General features: G+C 47.4%; 7 protein-coding genes across 7 annotated transcripts; 3 read left to right on the forward strand and 4 right to left on the reverse strand.

Annotated features, from left to right (window-relative positions):
- Positions 1-3215: 3215 nt before the first annotated feature.
- Positions 3216-5584, forward strand: N7443_000498 (uncharacterized protein; the record flags this gene model as incomplete). Its single annotated transcript, XM_056880554.1, has 4 exons — positions 3216-3568; positions 3619-3730; positions 3783-4444; positions 4510-5584. The coding sequence occupies 4 exons, from the start codon at positions 3216-3218 to the stop codon at positions 5582-5584; spliced, it is 2202 nt and encodes a 733-aa protein (XP_056745792.1).
- A 2018-nt stretch (positions 5585-7602) lies between these two features.
- Positions 7603-11435, forward strand: N7443_000499 (uncharacterized protein; the record flags this gene model as incomplete). The annotated part of the gene is made up of 2 exons (XM_056880555.1): positions 7603-9285; positions 9333-11435. The coding sequence occupies 2 exons, from the start codon at positions 7603-7605 to the stop codon at positions 11433-11435; spliced, it is 3786 nt and encodes a 1261-aa protein (XP_056745793.1).
- Positions 11436-12475: 1040 nt separating this feature from the next.
- Positions 12476-14176, reverse strand: N7443_000500 (MFS transporter; the record flags this gene model as incomplete). Its single annotated transcript, XM_056880556.1, has 1 exon — positions 12476-14176. The coding sequence occupies one exon, from the start codon at positions 14174-14176 to the stop codon at positions 12476-12478; it is 1701 nt and encodes a 566-aa protein (XP_056745794.1).
- Positions 14177-15599: 1423 nt separating this feature from the next.
- On the forward strand, positions 15600-17229 carry N7443_000501 (uncharacterized protein; the record flags this gene model as incomplete). The annotated part of the gene is made up of 4 exons (XM_056880557.1): positions 15600-15891; positions 15950-16053; positions 16130-17130; positions 17193-17229. 4 exons carry the CDS (start codon positions 15600-15602, stop codon positions 17227-17229), a joined length of 1434 nt encoding a protein of 477 aa, XP_056745795.1.
- A 719-nt stretch (positions 17230-17948) lies between these two features.
- Positions 17949-20995, reverse strand: N7443_000502 (tetratricopeptide repeat protein; the record flags this gene model as incomplete). The annotated part of the gene is made up of 3 exons (XM_056880558.1): positions 17949-19258; positions 19306-19941; positions 20011-20995. 3 exons carry the CDS (start codon positions 20993-20995, stop codon positions 17949-17951), a joined length of 2931 nt encoding a protein of 976 aa, XP_056745796.1.
- Positions 20996-21233: 238 nt separating this feature from the next.
- On the reverse strand, positions 21234-21688 carry N7443_000503 (uncharacterized protein; the record flags this gene model as incomplete). The annotated part of the gene is made up of 3 exons (XM_056880559.1): positions 21234-21413; positions 21453-21578; positions 21605-21688. 3 exons carry the CDS (start codon positions 21686-21688, stop codon positions 21234-21236), a joined length of 390 nt encoding a protein of 129 aa, XP_056745797.1.
- A 913-nt stretch (positions 21689-22601) lies between these two features.
- N7443_000504 (cation-translocating P-type ATPase) lies at positions 22602-25956 on the reverse strand (the record flags this gene model as incomplete). Its single annotated transcript, XM_056880560.1, has 3 exons — positions 22602-23264; positions 23317-25641; positions 25699-25956. The coding sequence occupies 3 exons, from the start codon at positions 25954-25956 to the stop codon at positions 22602-22604; spliced, it is 3246 nt and encodes a 1081-aa protein (XP_056745798.1).
- Between the last annotated feature and the right edge of the window lie 323 nt (positions 25957-26279).

Here is a 26279-nt window from a genome sequence, read left to right on the forward strand (position 1 = left end):
TATAGCAAGACCTGGGTGAGTGAACGATAGTGTCCGCCTTTTTATGCCATTTCAAAAGATGCAAGATGATGGCAATCACGGTCGTAACTCTGGTCTCAAAAATCAAGGCCCTGTGCTTTCTGGTGGTATCTACCATCCTCTACTTTGTGCGATCTGTCGTAGATGCTAGAATACCGGATGAGCGTGATCCAATGGTTTCGGCTATAACGCTTTTAGATGAGGGGGAAATGGTATCGTGAGTACAGCTCAAAGCTTCTTTGATAGCCATTTCAAGCTCTGGGGAATTTTTAGAGTTGGAAATTAAGAGTTCAGACTCTAAAATATTCAATTTTGAGTGGAGAAGTTGTTTTCTCTCTTTCATTCTTATGCGCAGCCAAAAGAGAATGGTAATTGCCATCGATAGAATGACGAGCGGAACAGTCAATAATGGATATATGGGTGACATTTTTGACTTATGGAGCTGCTTGGTTGATATCATATCGATAGGTAAAAGACTGATGGAGCCACTTGATGGCTTCTTACAGCAATAGAAGGAGATGCTGGTTCTGTGGTGAAAGCCGAAAATAAGTTCACAACACCGATTTTTGGGAGTGGCTGCTCTGCGGTAACTTACGGGAGAAGTTGGAGCTGGGTCTCAGGTTGTATTGAAAGTTGGACTGACAATTGAATTCAGAATTGAGTTGGCTGTTGGGCTTGCATGGTGGTCCATGTTGGAGGCTGCGGGACAGTCATCGCAGCTGTGGCTCTTGGTGTTGGGACACAATCAAATGGGATGACTTTTTGTCGGTCTGAAACGATTTGAGCTGCAGATCCATCAAGCCCGGGGTGGTAAAGGCCGGCATCTTGGACTTTGGGCGGAGTCTCTGTCATCCTGTCCCTGTCTTGTTCAACTGGGCAAAGCCTCGTTACAATCAAGATTGATATCGCTTGAGCACGCGCTCCAAATGTGAAAGGGAAATGAAAGCTTAGAGGTCAAATGATGCCTCTTGAAACCCGACGGACTAGAGTTTGAGTACTTCACTTGCTTAGACTGTCAGGGAAGTATGGCACTGGCCATCAGCTTTCTATACCTATGCTCTACCCACGGACAAACTTAGTTATGAAAAGTTTGAACACGGGAAATAGTAATATTATTCAAAGAAAACAAAATTAAAACAAGTAACTGACTGATTAATAAGTATTCCATGCATGGGCTTACAGTCTCAAATGTTTCCTTGCTTGTTGCCTTTTGGAGCGCCTGGTAAATTTAGCGAGTGAACTTGATCCTGAAACCAACTGATGTCTTCATCGCCAAGCTTCTTAACTACATGTACTGTAGTCCATATCAACCACCAGACTCAGCGATACGAGTCTACTACTCAGAAGTGTCCGTCGCCGATGGGGATTTTTGACGTTTCACCTCGGTGAGATATCAGCGACTCTTGCAATAATTTATGCATTCCCTCCCAGTCACAAGAAAAAGCTCCCTCGAGTGATCAGTTTACTCTAGGCAAAAACGGAGTTTCTACCTACATTGCTCTGTCATACAAGTTTCATAGAATTCATTCAACTCAGTCAACCTGTACTATGAAGGGTGACTACTACGTAAAAGACCGTATCCGGTTAAATATTCCAACCAATCATTTCCTGGTTTCTTGAAATGTGACTTCATGAGGTGGCTTATCGCCAAGCGCTACCGATCATCTCCTTGCTGGGTTTGCTCCGCATTAAAAAAGATAGCATTACTGTTAAAACATGATGTAGAAAAAGCATATTATTCCAATTTTGCAATTTTGCAATTTTGCAGTTTTACAATTTTGCAGTTTTACAATTTTGCAATTTACGATGGCCTAATATATGAATGTTGAGGCGCTTAGGAATGACTTCGGTACGCGCAATCAAGATTGTACTCTCAGTATATGAAATGAAGTTCAAAAACAAAATGATTTAAGTAAGCTCCATTATCTAACTCGAACTACCTGGGAGAGTTAGTCTTGGACCCAACCAGGGTGGCGTGGTATACCAGGAGCCTACCTTGATCATCCGGTTGTCTGTGTTAGCAAAGCTCTGGGACATGTGCCTTGGGAAGAAAATTACCGACCAATAATCGATAGGCTATCTTTCGTGTATATCGATCTGGCTTCTAAGATTCGATTGCAACCAAAAGATGAACCCGGTGCCGTTTACCCTTTCTCCACTCCCAACGGACCACAATACATACCCTGGTAACCACTTGCATATGTACAGATCCCAATCCGGTTAGAAAATTATGAGCAATACAGTATATGTTACGGTGGGATAGTCAGCATCAGATCTGTAAGGCCCGAATTGAAACATTGGGACTCCTATTATATGATTAGGGTCTCCAGGGCTGAATCATAAATTTGTATTCGAAGACATCCCCACCTCCACAGGTGTGGATATATATTTGAGTGTTTAGAGACTGTGGGATTTGTTGGCCTCCCCGAGGTCCAGAAGTCAAGCGTTTCTCCCCGCTCCAGGGCTTATCAGTCATGCCGAGTACATTCATCGGCCAGCAAGTCTGGCTAAGCCTCCCATGTGTGCCTAGAACAAGATGTAGAAAAGGCCTGAGATTGTTTATTCAAGAGCCTGAATACATGGAAGACCCGCCGCGACATTCGAAACAAATGTCTTCCGATTTTCATCTTATCATGACCAGCACTGGAGAAGGGCTAGATAGAATCAATGTACATCCATACATTGCTTTAATTACTCTATATTAAACCTTTTGATTTTATATAGCCCGACCAGCCTACCTGATGATGTATAGGTTGGAAACAACCTCATTGAATTGATCCTAAAACCAGTTTCGGCCTTCAAGTTGGTTTACATGAATAGATCTTCATTAGTTCGGCGCCAAAGGGAGCTGAAAGACATAGGTGCGAGGGCTGACATTGTTCCAGCAGCCTCTACAAATCTCTCTTATCAATAAGTTTGTGAGCTCATCAGTGCATTCGCTCACAGCCGGTGCCAGGTATTGGATTGTTGCGCACAGACGAAACTGCCCTGGGCGATCTCCAGTCAGCAAGATTCGGTCTGAAGACCCCTAGCTGTCGGGAACTTTAGCCCTCCATGTTAGATCCCTGCAACAGGGATGATTCCAGCTGGGCTGTCAGAGAGACCCACATTGGAACTTCCTAGCGTTTCCACTAAAGTACGGATCTTGTTATATCTTGAGTTCGTATTGACTTGTCCCGTAATAAACACTACCAGTCATGGAGGGTTCGTCTTACACCTGGATAGATGAAATTCTGGGGCTGAGCGGGCGTGAGTCATTCCACATAGACCCGGCCTGGGACTTTTCCGATGGCGGACACTTCTCTGTTACGCCTCAAAATGATACTGCCACACTTGCCGATGACCTCGACACTGAGCTGCCTCACCCGAAAGTTCCCATTCCCCGAGATTCGAAGCCAAGAAATTGGACCAGAGGTCGAGTCAGCCGAGCATGCGAAAACTGCCATGAGCAAAAAGCGAAGTGCAGCGGACAACGGCCCACATGCGATCGATGTCAACAAGCAAATGTGCAGTGCTCCTACGGGGATCGGAAGCGAGAGAGAATGTTGAAGTACGTGCAACAAGTACATACATTTTTGGATTTCGTTTAATCCTGTATAGGCAAGTAGCGGATCTAACCTCACGCGCTGAGGCGTACGAGAAAGTCCTTCGCGCAATTCACCCACGACTCGACACCCCGTCAGCACAACTTGTTGAACGGACGTTGAACGAAGTGAGAACATTTCTATGACCAAAAAGCCTGAATGGGTGCTGACTGAATCAAGCTCTCTAGCAACGCCCAGAAAACACAAATTTCACCGCGGCTTACATACGGGGCAATCTTTCCAATCGGGGCTATGGATCACACGAACGAAGATCTGAATAATGATTCAAGGCTTCAGTCCATGGGGCTTACAGGACAACTGTCAGAAATGGCCAGTTTCCATCGACTAGGATGCCGGCTAGTCCAAGATCCTTCGCGTGCTCCTGTTGCCCATGACGAATTGCCATCAATCACATCAATGAACTACTTTCTCGACGACGCTGACCTTCCAGTTCTTGACAAAGTCGATCTGATGCATTGGCCTCCGCGGTTGATAGCTGATCGTCTAGTTCATCGATTTTTCAATGCCATACATCCACTGTTTCCCGTCATTGGAAGAATGGGCTTTCTGGAGCAATACACACGATTCTATTCTATCTGGAATGCCCGCCCGAGAAGGAGATGGCGCACTGTCTTGAATTTGATTTTCGCTGTTGCTCAAATAGATGAAAGCCTGGAGCAAAATCAGTCCTTAACCGACTCTGATGGGCATTTGGTATACTTTTTAAGGGCATGGCAGCTGAATGGGGCCAGTTCACAATCGCTAGAGCATCCAGACCTCCAGCAGGTACAGATTGAAGGATTGCTGGCATTTTACATGTTTTCGACCGGTCATCTCAATCGGTAAGTCTCTCCCAACCTGATCATTGATATCAGAATACCTGACTCATGATATAATTTGATAATAGGTCATGGCGACTCATCGGTATTGCAATCCGCTCGGCCCTCGCAATGGGCATCCATCTTCGGAGCGATACAAGAAATGTCACGCCATTGTCAAAAGAGACTAGATACAGGTTATGGTGGGCCTTGGTTATGTTGGAGACGGTACTGTGCGTGATGACGGGACGTCCACCTAGTACAAGTGCCAATTTCTGCACAACTCCTCTTCCAGTGCCATTTGGCGAGGAAGACTTTGGGGACCAGCGCGTTGCCCAGTTCTTCAAAGACCGGAAAGCTAGAAGCATTGCGGAGATGTTACATTTGTCCAACGACTTGACGCCCTCACAGGACGATGACGCACGGCCACCACAATTGGAGTCACAAAAGAAGGAAGAAATGAAGCTGCGCAGGAAAAGCAATTCTTTAAATGCCGACCATCCACTATACCTGCTACACGCGGTTAATCTGACGCTCATCATGCGGGAAACGATTGCCACGCTGTACGCTCCGACCTCTGTACAACGATCATGGCGCGGTATCGAAATCGCGCTTACATTGCTCAACAATAATGCCGACAAATGGCACTCACATCTCCCATCTGAGTTGCAATTTAACGATATCCGTACAGATGGACCTTTCACGCGTCAACGCACCCATCTGGCCTTTCACTTTTTCTCCCTCAAGCTCGTGATCTGTCAACCTTGTCTTGGCCCTCTGAAGATGCCGTCTGAAGCGAGCTCTCTTGGCAATTTGTGCGAAAGTATGGCCGCTATATGCGTTAGAATGGGCATTCTCATGATTGACGTTCTTCCTGATTCACCAGAGCTGAAGTACATGGAAAGCCTTCCACCATGGTCATATGTACTTCATTATCTGATGCAGTCAGTTTCTGTGCTTCTTATGCGGCTACTTGCAAGAAATAGAGTAGAGGATGAAGAGACTGCTGGTATAGTTAAAAGTCTGGAGAAGGCCATCCGGTGGCTCAAATTTACGTCGGCTAGACATCCTCCTTCCAAGCGAGCTTGGTCTATCTGCGTGGATCTCCTCGACAGTCATGGCCCAAAAATAGATTTAGACAAAGACAAAGACGAATCTTCGTGAACAAAAATTAGCAAATATATGGCTACTCAACTGCAATGGAAACCGGTGTAGTACAAATTTAATGAGCAGTAATAGTTCCGTGTCGCGTACCCACACCGCTCCGGGTGTGAACCACCAACGCCTTGTATGAGCGACTAATAGGACGTGAAAAAGCGCCTTGAAGGTATATTGTTGTGGGTAAGTTCACTCGGGATTTGAATAACGCATAAAAGTTTGGAATCCTGCATTGGTCGGACGAAACAGCCGCGGGCATATGACATGTCTAATAGGTCGATAATAACAGGAAGTGACAGCCGGGTGCTCAGACCAAGTGACAATCGTATATCCCTTACTTTATGCCTTGTAACATTGGCCGGGTGAATCAACCGTCAAGTGAGGCACCACGTAGCGGGCCACTTGCATTTGGAATGTCAGCTGTCAGTCGTCGAGAATGGGTCTTGGTCAATCTAAACGTTATATTGATAGCTTCCAAAGCGGCCTCCTTCCAGCTTTCTGAATTCATGCTTTGGTTGAAGTATCAATGTTTCTAGACGTTTCCCTAAAGCCCCGATGCAGGCGAACTGCTTGCAGCTTCCTAGTTTTAGAGAAGTAAAGCTGAACAGTAGTTTGCGAGAGCACTTCATTTGATGCTCCGAAACGGATATGTATTGTATTTTTAACAAGACTTGAGCCTGCAATCAGATATTCACCAAGGCAAGCACTTAGAGCGCGCTCGTAATGCTTCTTGCTAAGTTTTTTACACCAGTTAAAAACAGCCTTCACTCATGAGCAAAACTGTTAAAGAGCAAAGGAAGCGACAGGCGAAATAAGCAAATAGCCTACAATATTCTATATTATGTCTCAAACAAATTATCGCATACCTTGAAATCAATCAAGTAGCATTTTTGGCATTACGGAAACTCGGCAATAGCCCCATGAACCAATTAGAATTATACGCAGTGCCGCTCAGCGTCTTTGTCGTGAACATAGTCTTGTCACATCCGTAATCTTTGGCTCTTTACAGAAGCTCCGCGTAGTCAGATTCATGGTATGCCTTGCCGCGTTAAATGCCACGAAACTGATCCGCGGTGAAAGCCACCGCAACCTATCGATCTTCATTTGGTATGAACCGAGGAACGGGAAACCAGTAGTGGAATTGAGCCTACATTGAAAAATTGCATGTTTGATGCTTGTGTTACAGTCCATTCGGAAATTGGTGTCACCACCTACACTCTTCGATTATTTCTCGAACCCTAATTACAAAAATGCCCCAGTATGTATTGGGAATTTTCCGGAGTATCCCTGTCGGTAATGGTTTATCATTTTTCACAGATAACACGTGATGGGGGTATTAGCTCGTAAATTTAATACAAATGGCATCTATACCCTCTCGAAAATCACAATGATACGGTGCAGGAGGTTTGAACAATCAATCAGAAGTGGCCCAGCATGGCGCAAAACCAAGCTTCTTCAGAGAAATGAATAGGTTTATTTATGATATAATGTGGAGTTGAGAACTATCTGCATCGCAGATGGCACAGGCTGTCGGCTGCAACAGGTCCATCCAGAAAATCTCTTCATATATACGGACGTGAGGTAGCGTGTGAGTACCGCCCACTCAAGGTTCCTGTCGTCGGCCAAAGATGCTGATGGGATTGGCTAGAATTTCTGGGGTAAGGGTTAGGTTTCTGTCAGTTCGGGCCGACAGTCTTGTCGATGATGGAGCCAACAGCGAGGCAAGTCGAATTCCGATTTCAATGAATCTCTCAAGACCCGTACTCTAATACAATGCTGGAAATGCGACGCCAAAAATTTCAACATGGACATGGCCCTATAATGAACTTTTACTCCCTAAAATAAGTTGTATAACAATGAGATAAAGAACATTATTACCTAACGTCCGCCGCTAGAATATCCAGTTATCAAATAGCGAATAAGAGGTCACATGATGGCAGGGTAGGCGGACACGGTGAAACTTGAGCGACACGTACCCCGCACGTTCCTCTTAGATTCCAGTCAAACCATCTGCTGCTATGACCATGGATTCCAAGATATCATTTGGTGGACCGAATTCTGGGTCGCAGATAGGGATTAACTACGGTTCGATCTCGAACGAGTTTTGTCTTCCTTTGAGTGAGTCACGAGCGATTATATTTAAACTAGATCGTACTGACTGTGACATGGATCTCGACGAGAAGTTGCCCACGGTGTATGGGGCTGAGTTCAACTCATTTATGGATCAGCATGAAGATGAATGTCTCCCAGGCACGCGAACCGATATTCTCCATCAAATTAGAGAGTGGGCTTTATCCCCGCAGGAGAGATGCATCTTTTGGCTAAGCGGAATGGCCGGGACAGGGAAATCGACCATTTCCCGAACAGTGGCAAAATTCTTCCACCAGGCTAAATCTTTAGGGGCAAGTTTTTTTTTCAAAAGGGGTGAAGGGGACCGAGGAAATGCTATAAAGCTTTTTCCTTCAATCGCAAGGCAGTTAGCGATGAGGGTTCCCCAATTAATGCCCAAAATCCAGAAGGCGGTCCACGATGACCCAGGCATTGCAGCGAGGACGATGAAAGAACAGTTCGATAAATTACTCCTTCATCCACTTCTGAGTTTACAACAATCCGATCACCCGATACAGACTCTGCTGATAGTTATTGACGCATTGGATGAATGTGAAAGGGATAATGATCTGCGACTTATACTGCAAATTCTGCCACAGCTGTCGCAGTCATATAATCTGCGTCTACGAGTATTTTTGACTAGCAGACCTGAACTGTCGATCCGTTTAGAATTCTTAAAGCTTGCAAACGATGACCACAAAGATTTTATTCTCCATGAAATTCCTAGGGAGGTTATTACGCATGATATATCATTGTTCTTGAATCACCGACTTTCCGAGATCAGGACAGAGCGGCTTCTGCCTAAAGATTGGCCCGGGGTCATAAATCTTCAAAATCTTGTGTCATTATCCGTTCCGTTATTCATTTTCGCGGCTACTATTTGCCGTATCTTTGAGGATCCTAACTGGGACCCTAAGGATAGTCTTACTGACATTCTTGCACAGCGAAATGATCAATCCAAACTGGATGGAATGTATCTTCCTATACTCCACCGGCTTGTTAAAAGGCAAAGCGAGAAACAGAGGGAGCAACTTCTTCGGGAATTTCACCAGATAGTTGGTGCAATTGTGATCATAGAGAGCCCACTCTCAGTCGTATCACTCTCAAAACTTCTAGGCATTCCCGAGAGCCTTATTCATCTGAGACTGAACCCGCTTAGATCAATTCTAAGTGTGCCAGATGATAGAGTTTTGCCGGTACGACCCTTTCACCTGTCATTTCGAGACTTTCTTCTCGACCCGGAAACAAACAAGAAAACTCTTTTTGGAGTTAATAAGAAAGAAATGCACTATGATATGACCATACGGTGCCTTTTTATGTGTCAAAAACTGCGGAAAAACATATGTGGACTAGCAAGTCACGGTACCCAACGTGCTGAGATTAATCGCCAGACTATCTATCAATATATCCCTCCAGAATTGCAGTACGCCTGCCGGTATTGGGCACATCATGCCGTGCAATGCATGGGTCTGAAAGATACGATGCATGATGCTTATATATTTCTTCGAAAGTGCTTTCTGCACTGGGTGGAAGCAATGAGCCTACTAGGTCTTACATCTGAAGTGGTGGGGATTCTGGATCTCCTTCAGATGGCTTCTGTAAGTTCCGGGGAGAAGTTATGTATGGCTCACACTAATATATGAAGGGCGACCACGGATCTGCGCTGTCTGATTTCCTATACGACGCTAAGCGCTTTATGCTTAAAAATCGCCAGATAGCTGATGATATGCCTCTCCAGCTCTATTGCTCAGGGCTGGTATTTGCGCCCAGAGCGACAATAATTCGCAGAGAGTTCAAAACACAGCTTCCTTCTTGGATATGCCAGCTACCACAAGTTGATGAAAGGTGGAGCGCAGAGTTGCAGGTCCTCGAGGGTCATTTGGGTCTCGTTATATCTGTAGCATTCTCGCCTGATGGTCGCCGACTAGCGTCAGGCTCTTCCGATAATACCGTACGGCTCTGGGAGGCTGCAACGGGCACGCTGCAGCTCACTCTACAGGGTCATGGGGATCGGGTTTATTCAGTGGCATTTTCCCCAGACGGGCAGCTTCTAGCATCTGGCTCTCGAGACTTCACTATACGAGTTTGGGATACCTCCACGGGCGCGTTACAGCATAACCTCGAAGGCCACAAAGACAGGGTTAGGTCTGTAGTCTTCTCTTTCGACGGGAGGCTATTAGCATCTGGTTCCCAAGACTCCACTATACGGCTTTGGCATGCTGATTCCGGCGCACTTCAGCAAATAATTTATGGCTATGGAGATCCGGTTAGGTCAGTGGCATTCTCTCCTGATAGCCTGTATCTGGCATCAGGCTCCCAAAACAAAAAAGTAAGACTTTGGGATGTCAAGACAGGTGCATTGCAAGACACTCTTGAAGGCCATACGGGTATAGTTGAGTCAGTAGCGTTTCATCCAGATGGCCGATTAATGGTGTCCGGCTCCAGGGATAGCACTATACGGCTCTGGGATGCCACTACAGGTGCGCTACTGCAGATATTTAAGGGGCATTTGGGCAGAGTAACGTCAGTGACATTTTCACCTAACGGGCAGCTGCTAGCATCTAGCTCCTGGGATGACACAACACGACTCTGGAATATCGCTACGGGCGCGTTGCAACAAACATTTGAGGGCCATTCGGGCATAGTTGAGTCGGTAACGTTTCATCCAGACGGCCGATTACTGGCGTCCGGCTCCCGAGATAGAATTATACGATTTTGGGATACCGCCACGAGCCCATGTCAGCAAATTCTTGGGGGCCATTCAAGCCAGGTCACGACGGTAGTTTTCTCTACTGATGGCCGATTGCTAGCTTCCAGCTCCTGGGATCACACAGTGAGGCTCTGGGATGTGGCTACAGGGACACTTAAGCTGATTCTCGAGGGGCACTTACACCCGGTTGAGGCGATAGCGTTCTCTCCCGACGGACAACAGCTAGCTTCTGGCTCCTGGGGTGGCACCATAAGACTCTGGAATACCGTTACAGGTGCATTGCAGCAGACCCTAGAGGGTCATTCGAATTGGGTGACGACGGTCATGTTCTCTCCTGACAGCCGACGGTTAGCTTCTGGCTCCTGGGATATGACAGTGCGGCTCTGGGATACCTTCACGGGCGCGTTACATCAGACTCTTAAGGGCCATTTGAACTCAGTGGATTCCGTGGCGTTCTCTCGCGACGGCCGGCTTCTAGCATCCGGGTCCCGAGATTCAACTATACGGATTTGGCATGTCGCCACGGGCCTGACGAAGCAAATTTTTGAGGGCCATACGAACTGGGTTACAACAGTGATATTCTCTCCTGACGGGCAGTGGCTGGCTTCTGGCCCTGGACCTCGGAGCACAAACGCGCGGGGAACAACCTTGTGGCTTCACGATCCCGCTAGAGGCGCACTAGTGTCCGGGTCCTGGGATAGAACCGTGCGGCTTTGGAATGTGACCACTGGTGCGCTGCAGCAGACGTTCTGCATTGAAGGAAGAGTTACTGCCCTAGAATTCTCCAGCGACTGTTCATACCTAGTTACTAATCTTGGGCGTCTCAATTTTCAGTCTGCCTATGACAACCATGTCCAGGATAAAGTCCCAGAGATGAATATTTGCGTACAAGATGATGAGTGGATAATACTTCAAGGCAAGAGAGTTTTGTGGCTTCCTCCTGCGTACCGGCCTGTCTGCTCAGCGGTGACAGGTAGTACCATTGCTCTCGGGCACGCATCAGGAGGGGTTTCATTCCTGTCTTTTCAGATGCAATGATCATCCGCATGAACTGACTATATCTTTTACATTTTCTTTTTGTTCAAATTAATTAGGAGAAGTGAACGGGTAATGCGAGTAATGTACTGGGAACGGATTCTCCAGAGCATAGTGTATGCGGTGTGGTTCCAAGCCCTCAAGTATGCACTAGGTTGCCACTGGAACAGCGGCGTGATACAAGAAAGATGACAGGTAACTAGCCAAACCATGAATTTGCACTGCCACCGGATTTGTTTGAACTGTTTGCATGTCCGTAGAAAAGCTCTTGCAACCATGCATCACCCATACGCTGAATAGACGTCAGGTATATAACTTTTCTGTAACGAGTCGTATTCATCAATTACGGGAATATTGATGGATCGGTTCATTTTATAATCCAGACTAGTGTGTCTTGACGTTGTGGTTCAAGATTATGAAGAAGGAAGGAGGAAAAGAGAGAGATGTAGATTCTGGAGATGGAAGCTATGGAACTAGATCTATCATGGAGGCTGAGGCAAGGGATGCGGTGAATAGGGGCAGAATCCCATTCACTGCGAACAAAGATAAAATAAAAGAGTGTAGGTGGTGATACCAATTTCCGGAAGTACTCAATGGGGAATTGCATGTTCCAAACCTATGATTCACACTGGGACGATGGGGAAGCCTTACCTTGGTGGGGTTTCCATATATTGCACTCACGCCTCAGGCATCCACAATTTCCTGATATTGTGAGCTGGATCATCTCCAGTGGGAGGCTAACACAGTATGAATCCTAGCTTATCCAGAAACATAGCTTACGCACTTTTATTTGTATTTATCTAGCAGAGTAGCAAAGTCTCAGCATCTCACAAAGAGATAGTACAGTGTGTTGAAACAGCAATGGATAAAACTCAATCTATGTTCAATGTGAAGAGTGGGGAAAAAAACACCAAACCAAGGGATGCTCAGCTAAGAATGCATTGCCAATTAGACAAAGGCATTGAAAAATAATAATATCAAATGCAGAGGCTTAAAAGAAGCAGAAAATCGTCGTCACATCATGTCGCAGATTTCGAATAAATTTAAGCACCGTTGGGCTCATCTTCGTCTGATTTATAATTACCATCGTCGCTGTCTTCGCCCCAGCCCTCTGCCTCGAGTGAACGGCCCCGGATGCCGAAGCTCAGGATGAACCCGATGAAAGAGACAGCACCGAAGACTCCGAATGCAAGGGCTTCTCCCTTGGGCTGAATCTTCGCTGTTAGGGAGAAAAGACCACCAGATAGGAATGGGCCAACCGAGCGGCCAGCGGCGCTGAGGGTTTGTGCCAGCCCGTTCACAGCGCCAAGGACTGCGTGATTCGGGGCTGAATTGGTGATCAATAGCAAAGCACTGGTCAGGCCACCGACGGAGGCGATGGTCTTGACCAGGAGAACGAAGCACAGCTCGACGGCCATGAGAGCAGACTTGCTAGTCAGGTCCTTGCTGTCCTCGCTCTTGTATCCAATGAAAGGCATAAGAAGGAAAGAGATAACAAAACCGAATAGTCCTGCACGGTAAGACCATCGGTTGCCCATCTTGTCGCGCAGACGGTTAAAAATGCAAATTTGGAAAATGATTGTGACAATGCCAGCGAATCCTTGAGACAGACCGATCTCAGAGGGTGTAAGATGGCGTCCCATGGGCGCCTTGGCTTGGGCAAAGATTGGGAACAGCGAGTTGAAGGAAACGTTGCAGAAAGCAAAGATCAAGTAGGTAATGAGTAGTAGCATGGTGTCCCTTGTGTAGATTTCGTCCCATGTAAGCTCCTCGGCATGTTGATGTGATTGGCTTGACACCTCCGAAGCGGAGTCCAGATCACTGTCATGTTCTTGACTGTCGCCAGTGTTGCGGCGAACGGGGCCATTTGGAACCCGAAGATAGGTTGGGTGACTGGAAAGACCTGTGAACTGCCATATCCATGAGAAGAGACTGCGGAACTTCTTGCCAAACTTGGGAATGGTGTCCGCATCTTCCAGACTTTCTTCCATGAGTAGTGCAGTCAAGACGAAGTCAATCAGGAGAATGAATGCGGACAGGAGGTTAGGCGCCAGGTATGGGTATGTGCTCTTCTTGCCCGTGAAGGGGTTGCGCTCGAAGACCAGAAGACCACCCAGGAGTGGGCCCGTAATGCCTCCAATGCCGTAGAGGACAGGAAGCCAAGTAAAGGCCTGAGACTGATTGCTCCGATCTGTAATTTCGCCCAGACAGGTCGACACAAGACCCTGGTTACCATTGACCACACCCATCAACGCTTGTACGGCAATGGCTTGCCAGAGAGTTTTGCAGAACCCAAAGGCGACGAAGCAGAGTGCGGTCAACAGGGTTCCGAGAAGAATAACCGGCTTGCGGCCAATGCGGTCGGAAAGCCACCCCCAGAAATAATTTGTGACGAATTGTGCCAGAGCAAATGCCGAGGCAATGCTTCCCACGTAGACGCCCACTTGGCTCGGCTCCACCTCGGGGAAAGTAGATGCCATATCCGGCAGATACGGACTGATCGAGTTGAGCGCCGTCTGCTCGGCTAAGGCAATCATTGCCAGCACTGCCATCTGCTTCATCGGCAATGGGGACTGTGTGTGGTGCTCGGTGAGGTCATTGTGGTGATCATGCGATGCCTCGCCAGAAGACTCCGACTGGCCGGAATTGGGACGACCACGCGACTTGGGTGGAGGGGTATCGAAGGTCTGGTAGTGCTGGGTTGACGAGCGACGACCGATCGGAGTACGGTCTGTGACTGTCATTTTTGCAGCGCGAAGGGATCGAGGAAATGGTGTGACACCTTCAGATCCCACCATGCAATTGGGGGAGGTTGGAGCAGACCGAGCGCACCCGCGATGCTGGGGTCGTGTGCGAGCTTCCAGCAACCAGAAACTGCACGAATCCGCGACGAGGTTTGCACAACGAAATGATTGAAGAATAGATAAAGCGAGCGCAAGATAGGAATGGGATCAGGTTGCAGAAACAAGAAACTGAACCAAGGACGAAGCTGGAAACTGCGCGGGTTCGATGATGTAAGCGGCATGGGGATGCTGAGTCATCGCGGTCTGGGCGTAGCGATCGTCTTCAATTGATCAATTAATAGGTCCGATTATTTGTCTCGCATCTCGATCGTCTCTTGCATGTGGATCCGTCTACATATCTCCACGGCGGAAGCCTTTATGAGATATTACCGTCTAGCTTTGAGTACCGCGGTGATTAGCGCAATGGTGCGCTAATACTGATATAAGCGGGGTTTCACCCTCTTCACCACGGCTTTCTCCGCCCTACTAAATCTAAGGACTGACCAATACCTAAGTATAAACACCTTATTAATGCCTTCTATCTCAGCTAGTAGATTGTACAACATTCATTTTTGTCAAGTGCAGTATAGCGCTAGCTACCGAGGTACGCGCGCGCACGTACCCCACCGCCGCGGATGCGAGGTGGATTTGTGTCCGCAACAATGCCAGAGCTTCCCTTCATTCGCTATCAAATTAACAAATACCACTGTATAATGTGCATTTAGTGGGCAGTTGCCTCGGCGCATCTATGAAGCTATAATCAGCGCCATCGAGGAGGTAAGGCTCTGCTAGTTACTTGTTCAACATTGTTTCGTCGTTCATCAATTTTTAACGGGTTGTTTAGCTCCCATGGTACGCGAATAGCATGTACACTGTTCATACTCACAATGAACTATTCGAGATACATAGTTGTACTATGGCGCTAACTACCGTAGAATCTGAGTTATTTTCTTTGGACCTTGAGAATTTCCGATCTGGTATGTATGTGGACTTGTAAAACTCCCTACTCAGGGTGTCTATCTTTACCCCAACCACCATAACGTGCCAAACATGTACCTTGAGTATTTTACAGGATGGCTCGGTACCAGATATGGAATCACCCCTTACACCATAAATTCCAAATTTTAGCATTTCAATGAAAACTTTGGAAACTGGTCAGGTCACTGCGCTCGACAGCCAATGCGACTGACGTAGCCACTTCTCCGACACGGTTCAAGAATATAGGTGACTGGCTTAAAATGGTCGGCGTTGACTTAAACCGCTAGCCCGCAAAAGAGGTGTACAACTTCGTAACTTTCAATTACTCTACAGTAGCATACCATCGAAGCATTTGACAAGTACTTAGATGACCCAAAGAGACAAAATCACCATATGAATTCGAAAAATGGCTTCCCTAGGCCAGGTAACTAGTACCCAGGTCGTATTAAAGATGTGGAGATGTAAGATCGCGAAAAGTGGATCCGGGCCCGGCGATCGCAAACCTCTCAAACTTCCCCTCTGCGACATCCTCGTGTGCCAGCTCCTCACGCATCGAGCCTTTAAGATGAACAGCCCGCTTGGAATACAGACACCTGAGCACAGCTCAAACCCACGCTATCTCTTCAGGCAACCGCGCGCGCTGCAGTGGTTTCACAACGGGCGGCTGGTCAAGCGTCATGACTGCGAAAGAGCCGCGGGTCAGATTGCTCCTTCCCTCGTAGAGTCGGGCTACAAACTGACTTTTCACCGTCCCAGGCCGATTCGAACTCTTTCTGGATCTGCTATACGTCGCGATCCTTTCGAACTTTGCCGATACACTCGTGGAGGACATTTCGGGCGCAAAGCTCGTCAAATACATTGTAAGACGCACAACCAGAGCGCGAGCTTGACAATGGTTTCGGAGAAAACACGTTCTAACTGCGCCTATTTCTATAGCTCATCCTCGCACCGTCATGGCACGTCTGGAGCGATCTTCGCGAGATAATGAACTCCTTCTACAACGATGACTTGTTACAGCGAGTCCTCATCCTTTGGGTAATGGCCATACTGGTTATCTACGGAAACAACGCGCCACTGGTGGACGAAGAGATAGGTGCTATGCGCGCGACCGTTGGCGCGTACATGGTCGCACGGATAAGCTGCAACCTCGCGCATCTGCTGTACTCCTTCTCGAGCTACCACCACCGACGCCAGCAGCGCTTATGGGTCGTTCTATCAACCCTATTCATCTGCTTGTACATTCCCCTCTATTTCGAATCGGTTTCTACACGGGCTAAGATTGCTGTTGCTGCTATTGCCATCTGCGTTGAGGAGGCGACCTGGATATTCTGCTATTGCCCCGCTGCCAAGAAACTGCTTCATGCTACATACACCACTGCTGTCGACATCAACCATGAAATTGATCGGTACGCGGCGTTCTATATCATCGTGCTGGGCGAGTTTCTTTACCTCATTGTTGTTGGATCGCATGCTGCTATTGGTTTGAACGAGCGCACGATCCGTGCCATCTGGACGCTAGTCATCGCGTTCTGTCTGAACTGGATATACGTGCACGCCGACGGCTCCGTCACGCATGAACACCCACTGCGACATAGTATATATACTGCCTTTTTGTTCGCGCTGATTCATCTTCCGCTCGTGGCTAGTCTCCTGGCTGGTGGACACGTCGCAGCTGCCTCTGTGGCTGAAAAGGACTTTGAGGATGCCGAGCGGTGGCTTCTCTGTGGAGGCCTTGGCACGGGCATGATTTGTCTATACGGATTTGCGCTCCTCCATGGCACCAAGGATGATCGTGGAACTTTGATCATGGACAAGCATCTTCGTTTGATCATGCGGCCCATTACAGGGATTATCACGATTTTGATCCCTTTGGCCCATCACCTGAATGCCACCGAAGTGCTCTCTATTATCATGGCACTTTTTGTGTTCTGCTTGTTGTGGGAGACCTATGGTTCTCTCATGAAGAACGCATGTTTCTTTGAACACTGGACTGAGACAGAGTACCCGGAGCGAGTGATCAACAAAGGGGACTCTGAAAAGGAGGAAAATTTGACCCCTCAATTGGAGTAAAAGTCTCTGGGCGACACTATATCATGTCTAGCTGCAGTCATTCTCGAAATTGCCTTGACCAATACACACTGAGAACTCTTTCCGAGCCCCACTGCCAAGCCACTAGCGCAGATCATCTATTGAAGGGGCCGCTTTAACTGGAGGGACATCTCAAAATGCAGCTTGTGTGGTACAGTAAGGTGCTGTGTAATATTACATGATACGTACGAAAAGTCCGTGGAATTTCATAAATCCCATAGTGGACCGTCTGCAAATCGGACCTACAGTAGCAAGTGCCACCCAATAATGTCTTGTTACCGGGAGATCTGCCTCGTAACACCAGCTTCATTTCAGGCGCACGATAGTTAGACACAACTCCTTTACTGATCACTCGATCACGTCATTCAGCAATTCTGAATCTTCCTCAACCTCTGACTATCAACTTCAATGTCGATAAAGAATAGGAAATACAAAATAAACATCTTTCAAATAATCTCCGCATGATCAGTAATCAAATCGCTCTTTGCTGTGTACCAAAAGCGATAACCTATAGGGAGGATACTGCAAGGCACTACTTGACATCTGCAATGCTCAAGGCGTTTAACCTCTCTGTCGGTCGCTAGTCCTACTGTGATCTGGACTAAGGGCTTTCTCATAGTCTGCTAGTGCTCGCTGGGACATCTCCTCTACCTCCTTCATTTTTTCCCTAATCAAAGTAGAGATTCCCAAGGCTATCAAGTGTGGTGAGAGTGGGCTTATGATCAGGACCAAAGGCCTCCTCATAGCCTGTCAGTGCTCGCTGGTATATCTCTTCTGCCTCCTCCAGCTTCCCCTGATCTTTGTAGAAGAGACCAAGGTTGTTAACTGTGATGAGTGTGGACGTATGATGAGGACCGAGGGCTTTCTCGTAGCCTATCAGTGCTCGCTGGTACATTTTTTCTGCCTCCTCCAGCTTCCCCTGATTGGAGTAGAGATTCCCAAGGTTGTTAACTGTATCAAGTGTGGACGTATGATGAGAACCGAGGGCTTTCTCGTAGCCTACCAGTGCTCGCTGGTACATCTCTTCTGCCTCCTTCAGGTTCCCCTGATTAGAGTAGAGATTACCAAGGTTGTTAACTGTGATGAGTGTGGATGTATGATGAGGACCGAGGGCTTTCTCGTAGCCTGCCAGTGCTCGTTGGTATATCTCTTCTGCCTCCTTTAGTTTCCACTGATCAGAGTAGAGATCGCCAAGGTTGTGAACTGTATTTAGAATAGACGTATGATCTGGGCCGAGGACCTTCTCCTTGCCTATCAGTGCTCGCTGGTAAATTTCCTCTGCCTCCTTCAGTCTCCCCTGATCTTTAAAGAGGTTTCCTAAACCATGGAATGCCCCCCATACCGCAAAATTATCGCCTGACCAATCTAGCTGACGTACATAATTCGCGTGTGGAATAAGCCGTTGCTGAAGCTCGGAATAATCTCTTATACTTGAACTAGGGACTGTGTACCCAACAGATATAAGAGCAAGCTCATTGAGCTGAATTGAATGCACACTTCTGTTTGTGCTGGCTAGGTGAATGCACCAGTCTTGTACTACTGGGTGCATAGCATAACCTCCCTCTCGTTCCATGATCTCAAGTAAAGAGAACCCAATAAGAGCTTTGACACCGATTTTGAACGCCAGTCCGCTTGATATAGACGTTTCGAGCCACTCTGGGACATTTGAGCTATGACAGCTGCTCTGAATTACTTCAAACCAGATGTCCCGATTATCGAAACGAGCAAGAAATAGTAGCAGTTTCGCTGCATTCGCGTCTCGCTTCTGAATCTCACGATATGAGATCATCCACGTTTGTAGCATGTTCCCTTGCTGGTACTGGCGTTCAGGGTTGGATTGCAGCTGTAGGTCGGACCAAGATGCTTGGTAAAACTGTAAGTACTCAGTGATACTGGTTCCAGTTTCACGCATAAATGCCCCGGCGACGACGATTGCCAATGGAAGTCCATCTAGACGGTTCGCAAGAGCAACGGTATCTATACATGTTAGTATGATAAATATGATTTGTGTTTTCAGTTAATACCTGGGTTACCCTCAAGCTCCTTGACTGCACTATTCACTGATAGACGGCTACTTAGTAGTAGTAGCTGAATTGCATCCTTTAAGTCAAGTCTCTGAATTGGAAATGACATTCCTAGCTCTGTCAAGCCTTGTAGCCGAGAGGTAATGAGAATAGAGCCGTGGTCGGCTCTAGGAAAGAATTCAGCAATATCAAATGCATCACTAATGGGGCCATTGAAAGGAGAGTATTGGTCGATGTTGTCAAAAATGATCAGCCACCGGGAGTTTCCCTCTATTGCTAGCCACTTTAATACATCTTTAGCTCGTTGCTCTACCTCCTCGTCATTAACAGCCTTGGTGTTCTGTGACTGTCCTGGTAATCGGGGCAAGGTAGAGCTTAAAGATTGCAATAGCGTGCCTCGATTCTTACCACTCAGCCAGAAGATAGCAGTGAAATCATGTCTGTGGTCTCGTGCGAAACGAATCGCTAGTTGCGTCTTTCCCATTCCCCCAAGCCCATGAAGAACTGCAACCTTTCGTGACGGGAGGCCCGTAGGCCGTAAATATTGCCAGAATTGATCTAGCTCGCCTTGCCGACCCAAGAAATTTTCAATCACTGGCACACCCGCTAGGTCTAGTGGGATGTTAAAGCGGTGAACTATTTATATAAACGACAGATTAGCAATCAATTCGAAGTACTTAAAGAGTACTGAAGACATTCTCTCACCAAAGTCTGCTAGTGTGTCCCTTGTGGTTGGACTACTGTTAATCTGATCGATTGAAACCATTAAAAGAAGCTCTTTCGCATAGGCTGCTGCCACAGCGGCCGCATATCCTTGCCATTCCTTATTCTTATGTGAATCGGCGTAGTCACAGATACCGCGAATGACCAGACATGGAAAGTCATTCATTAGTCCCGCGGCTTCCATCTCGACACAACATATGCCTAAGTCCCGAGCTAGCTGATCTCGCCGCCTGCCATCCTTTATAACCTGGTTTGCAGATCCGATAAGTCCGTAGTGAATAACAGGTTGTTGATGCTCTCGCGGGGGTCGTGGAAACAGTTTAGTGCGGTCGCAATAAATACACGTGTCGCATGCGATATGATCATAATGTGCTTGGAATAGACAATCCTCTTGCGTTGGTCGTGTGAATTTGGTAGCTTTGTCGGGCGCCATTTTAGCGTGCATGTTGGAGATAAATTCGACGGTCCGGCTATCTTCAGTGAAGTGATAGGCTTGGAGCGTTGCGAGAGCGGTTAACAGAACCTTAGGAGGTCGATTGAGTATTCCGGTTCGCTTGAATTGGCCGGCGCTTAATGCTTTACCTAGATCATACTGGATGACCCCACCAGAAGTGTCCGTCGGCTGGCTCACTACAATATCACCGAGCCGAATATCTGTATTGCTGCTTGGTATTCCGCCGCCAATGCCAACCATAAATCCAATACGGATGGAGTGAAAACTGGATAGCAATTGCACCCCAACCGTTGCAGCTGATGTGTTGCCATATGCGCCACCCGGTAAAGTAGCAACAACGACGTTGTGTTCCCCGATGCTTCCTAGGATATACGTATTTTGATCCATCGGCAGGCGAGGCAACGAGGGGTGTATTTCGTCCAACATGAGCTTTGCGGCTGCCGTCTCCACAGGCAAGGCGCATATCCAACTGACCGTGTAATCATCATGCGATAGAGGGGCTCTGGCTTCCATAATAGGCTATGTAACAATGAGGTTGTTGGCATGAAAAGGCTGAGTTACCAAGTTGTGGGGTTGTCTGATAGGAACGAAGATGTCATAGAGGACAGGTTATGGAAAAGAACCCCGAGTTCAAAGGATTAGGGCGGGGTCGAGAGGGGCTTAAATACAAACCTCCAAGCAGATCTTCCACAAACAGGGTTAGAGGTGGTTTGTTGAGACCCGCCTTTGTTCCATGGTATTCTACGGAAACCTAACAAGATCCAGGGCAGCGTATCAGAGCATGTACCATTTTCCAAGCAGAAGATTCTCCAGGTACTGCTTCTTTCAGCACAAAGCTGCTGTTCTCGCTCTTGAAGCATGCACTGAGTAGCAGAGGAAGCACCTCGTTGATCGGCTTTCCTACAATTGACAGTGGGGCCTTGGGTGTTCTCTGTATAATTGAATGAGATACTAAGCCGAGGCGTCTTACCAGTAAGAAAAAGGCCTCCCTAATCAAAGAACTATCTCTTAATTGAAGACCAACCGATATCGGTCCGATCAAATCTCTGAGTGAGGTCTTTCTGCCATATGGCTGAAACGATAACAGACGTATTATCTGATTCGAGTTTCCGTCATGGATACTTTCGAGAAAGTAGCTCTTTTAGCTTTAGCTATAATAAAAGCCTCTAGTAGAATATAGGGGCTAGGTAAGAACTTATTCTGCATCTTTGGTAACTATCCTATTTTTAAGGGTAACATTCTACTTAATTAAGTAGTAGATATAGGTCGGTGGATCCTTATCGTATTTCCGACCTTCCTCCTAATCGCCGAATTAAAGTCGCGGGAGGCTATTATATTACAAAGCATTTTCTTACGGATAGGCGTGATTAATAGGGGATTTAGGGTCGATATATATATAGCTTAACGAGGACGAGGAGGCGGGTGTCGTCGGAGATTGCTAGGTATTAGTGTATCTTACAAAGACCTAACTTAGGTTTCCACGGGATTCTATTAACCTCTCGTAATAGTCTTATAAATTACGGAGTAAGTTACCGTACTATACTAGATGCTTTTTACGACATCCGTCAGTTTGATATGGCTCGTCTAATGGTCGATTAACGCTAAGACCTTGGCGGTGGGGCCAGAAAAGAATGTCCAAGAGTGTATTTGTCAAGCCGACTCTGAGAACGACTGTACTTCCGTGATTATAATATTAATGTTTGCTTGGACGCATAGCTTTGTTTATGCTTCAAGAGGGCTTTGCGAGATTATGTACTGACTTCTGATGCGCAGAACATCTTTATGTGACTAAAATGGTTGACGGTTGATCGAACAGGATTGATTTCAATGGATATATACAGCTTGTTTTATGCACAAACCTAAGTGGGTTGGAATGTTCCGTGTATGAGCTGGAGACAAGTATCAGTGCATATAGTTGGTCAAGCTAAATACATGACATGGAAGCAATTCAAATCTAAGCAAAAATTACAAAGCAACCTTGGAAATTAACGGTGGTATATGTCTATATAAATCTTTCTTGGGAGGTCCAATTTTCAATAATGAAGTGTTGACATCTCTAAATAAAACACTAAACAACCAGAAAAATGCATCCTTTCTCAAAGGAATCTTTAGTTCCACTTCAAACAATTGACTGTTCAACCTTCATGTCGCCAGTTGCTTGGGTCTCCGAGCGACTCATAGTAGTATGCCGACTGAAATCCTTCAAGCGGCGATGCTCATCTCTCGGCGCATCACCCGCCTTCTTCGTCTTCCTTTCCTGACGCCTGAAATAGCAGCGCTTACACCACTTCCAAGCCTCAATGCCAACAAAGAACAGCACTGTCTCAACAAAGACAATACCCCACTCCCATGAAATGCTCGAATGCTTAAATACCTGGTGGTTGATAACAGGAATATAAAGAATCGGGAACGCAAGTACGAATCCAGCCATGATGCCCCAAAACAGGAACTGATTGCGCCAGATATCATGCATCCACTGCGTGAAATAGCGCTTAGAGTCAGGTTGCATGCGGAAGAAGCTTTTGCGAAGGTCCATCATTTCCCAGGCGAGGAAGAGCGCGAACCAGGTCATGCAGGTGAATGTTGTAGCGCGGGCACGGAAGACAGTGTCACAGTCGTAAGGTTTCGAGGCGTCATTGTATTGGGTGTTGCAGCTTTGTGCGAGGTTTCCGTCGCCCCAGCCGAATAATACTAGAGTGAAGGCAGATAGGCAGAGTGCAGCCATCCAGAAGCCGTAGACAAGCATGTCGATGATGATTTCCCAGGTGAATATTCCTTGTTTCTATGATGTTGTTAATATTTGGCAGGGTGAGTAGGAGAGTGTGTATACATACGCTTTGCGGAGGTCGGTCCATAACATCTGGGGAGGCCCTTTCCATTCCCAGACCCATATCAGGAAGACCGGAAGTGACCATGATGATCCAGATGATCTCAACCGGCGCAATAGGAAACACGGATTGATTGGTATCGTCCTTGAACACAAGACCAATGAGCAGAGTCAATGCAAGGGCCACGTTCTCAGCCAAAAGATGCAGGACAAATTTCTGAATATTGTCGAAGATTCTCCTCCCTTCTTCGATACCATTGATAATAGAAGCAAAGTTGTCATCGGTTAAAACCAATTCCGAAGCATCCTTGGCAACATCAGAGCCATTTTGACCCATGGCAATGCCGACATCAGCACGTTTCAGAGACGGTGAGTCATTCACTCCATCGCCAGTCATAGCCACATATTTACCCCTTCGGTGCAGAGCATCAATCATGCGAACTTTGGTGTTAGGCGCACATCGGGCGATGACGAGAGGCAGAGTAGGCAGATTATCAATTTCATCTTCGGAGAGCTTGTCGAATTCGCTAGCGGTCATAACCATCGCATCGGCGACTTCCTTGGCAAGGGTGTTCATGTTGTCGGGGATGATTCCCACCTGGACTGCAATTGCACGAGCAGTGCCGGGGTGATCACCGGTCACCATGTGCACGGAAATACCGGCCTTATAGCATTGAGCAATCGCACCGGCGGTTTCGGGGCGAGGTGGGTCGTAAAGTCCGATAAGACCATAGAAAACAAGGTTTTTCTCGATCTCCTCGCGAGGAAGAGGCTCGTCGCTTTCCTTGTTCGAGGTATGCTCCCGACCGGCGAGGGCAAGCACACGCAGTCCCTCCTTTGCTAGCGCTTCCATGTTCTGCAGAATCTCATCACGAATTTCATCATTCAGAGGAACTGGCTCGGAACCTTCCTGCCAGGTGATAGTCGTGCAGGCCTCAAGGACACGCTCAACGGCGCCCTTGCTAAAAATCATTTGAGATTCTGAGTCTGCGTCAGATTTGGCGAAAATAACAGACATCTTTTTCACGCTGGAGTCAAATGGATACTCGGCTTTCTGTTGCCAGACTGGGTTATCACCCTTTGTCCAGCGATCAAGTCCCCAGTCAAATCGCGATGCGAACACCTGGATGGCAACGTCGGTTGGCTCGCCGCGAGCCTGCCATTCATCATTGGCCGATTTATGAACGTGAGCAAGATTGGCCATCGCGGCAACATTAAGGAAAGACTTGAGCAGCTCATTATCCAGCAAATCGTCGGGCGAAGCGGGATCGGACTTTAAATCCACGCCAAGGTTGACGGGCCTTTCAGATATAAGGCTCAGGTCTCCCTCGGTTGGATTCAACGGATCATTTGAGGGTCCAACCGAATAGGTTCCGACCGAAGGAATCCAAGCGCGCTTAGCGAGCATACGACCCTGGGTAAGAGTACCAGTCTTATCAGAGCAGATATTAGTGACTGCACCGAGGGCTTCGAGGGAGTCAAGTTTGCGGACAATGACATTTCGCTGCACCATCTGCTTAGTTCCGACGGCCATAGTTATCGTCAGAACAACGACAAGACAAGCTGGAATCATGGCCAGTCCAGTAGCAACAGCATAGATAATCACTTCGGCATCACCACGGAAATCGTTGGCTGCGGCAACAACGATTGCAAAAATGACAGCGATACCAAAGAGAAGCAGGGCCAATTTGGATAGCTTGCGCTGCAGAGGAGTTCCGACATTGGTACCCAGGAAGCGACCGATCGCATCGGTGGTGGTCAAAGTCCAAGCCTGAATGTACCAGCGCTTCTTGGTTTCGCCCTCTGGGCCTCGCTTCACCTGACGGCGCTTAGAATCACCACCGCGAAGAGCCGCGGCGATGGCACCAATCTCGGTTCCCATGCCAGTGCCCACGACAACTCCTCTCGCACGTCCACGGGTGACGGTAGATGAGCTATAGGCGATATTCAACCGGTCTCCGGGCCCGGTATCAGTGTCGAATGTGGCATCGGCCTCTTTAGTGACTGGGAGTGATTCGCCTGTCAGAAGAGCCTCATCGGTGTCGAAGTTGAAAGCTTCCACCAATCTTATATCTGCAGGCACAGTGTCTCCAACTTTGAGCTCAACCATGTCACCCGGAACAATCTCGTTGGCAGGCACGGTAACGGTTTTACCATCGCGGGTAACAACACCTGTCGGGGAGCTCAGAGACCGCAATGAGTCCATGGTTTTTTCGGCAGCAAAGTCCTGGTAAACTCCAACAACAATATTGAGAGCAATGACGGCTGCAACGAAGCCACCTTCAATCCAGGACGCTATGCCAAAACTGACTGCCATGGCAATGATAAGGACCTATGAAATAAGTGTTAGCAGCGTCTTTCTCTTGTCTGAAACATGTTGGGTACTTACAAGCATCATGGCATTGGCAATTTGTCGAATGACAATCTTTGCAAAGGAGACTCCGTCGTCCCCCTGCAAGATGTTCTCGCCATACTTCTCAATGCGCAACCTCGCTTCTCCGGAGGTGAGACCATCGTCTGAGTTGGTGCCCAATTCGCGAATGGCATCGTCAAAGGTAAGGCTATGCGCAGGCTGTGAGAGGTATGAGGTAACGTCAATGGAAGACTTGGAGCCTTTGTGTTGGGCTTTCTCGAGGTCCTGGGCCATCGCGAGTCTGAGACAGTAGCGTAGTGTCGCAAGCAGTGTGTAGGTAGTCGTATAAGGCTGAGCAATAGTGAATATACTTGTATGAGACCTTAGGGAGGGGTCATGTAGAAAGTATCCTCAAGAGAGTGAGAGTCCATACACTGGAGTAAAGAAAGTATATCCAGTGACTAGGCTTAATCGGATCTATTGAGCTCCGATTCTCGGTTTGGAACCTTAAGTACAAGTTCTAATGTTCTATTCCTTTTCCTTTCCCAACGGGGCATTCGTCTCCTATAAATAACCCTTTGGCTGAAGCCGATGGCGAATTCCGCCTTGACGGAACA

This window comes from Penicillium atrosanguineum (assembly GCF_028827265.1).
Source record: "Penicillium atrosanguineum strain IBT 20685 chromosome Unknown utg000001l_segment0_segment0, whole genome shotgun sequence".
In the NCBI taxonomy this organism is placed as follows: Eukaryota; Fungi; Ascomycota; class Eurotiomycetes; order Eurotiales; family Aspergillaceae; genus Penicillium; species Penicillium atrosanguineum.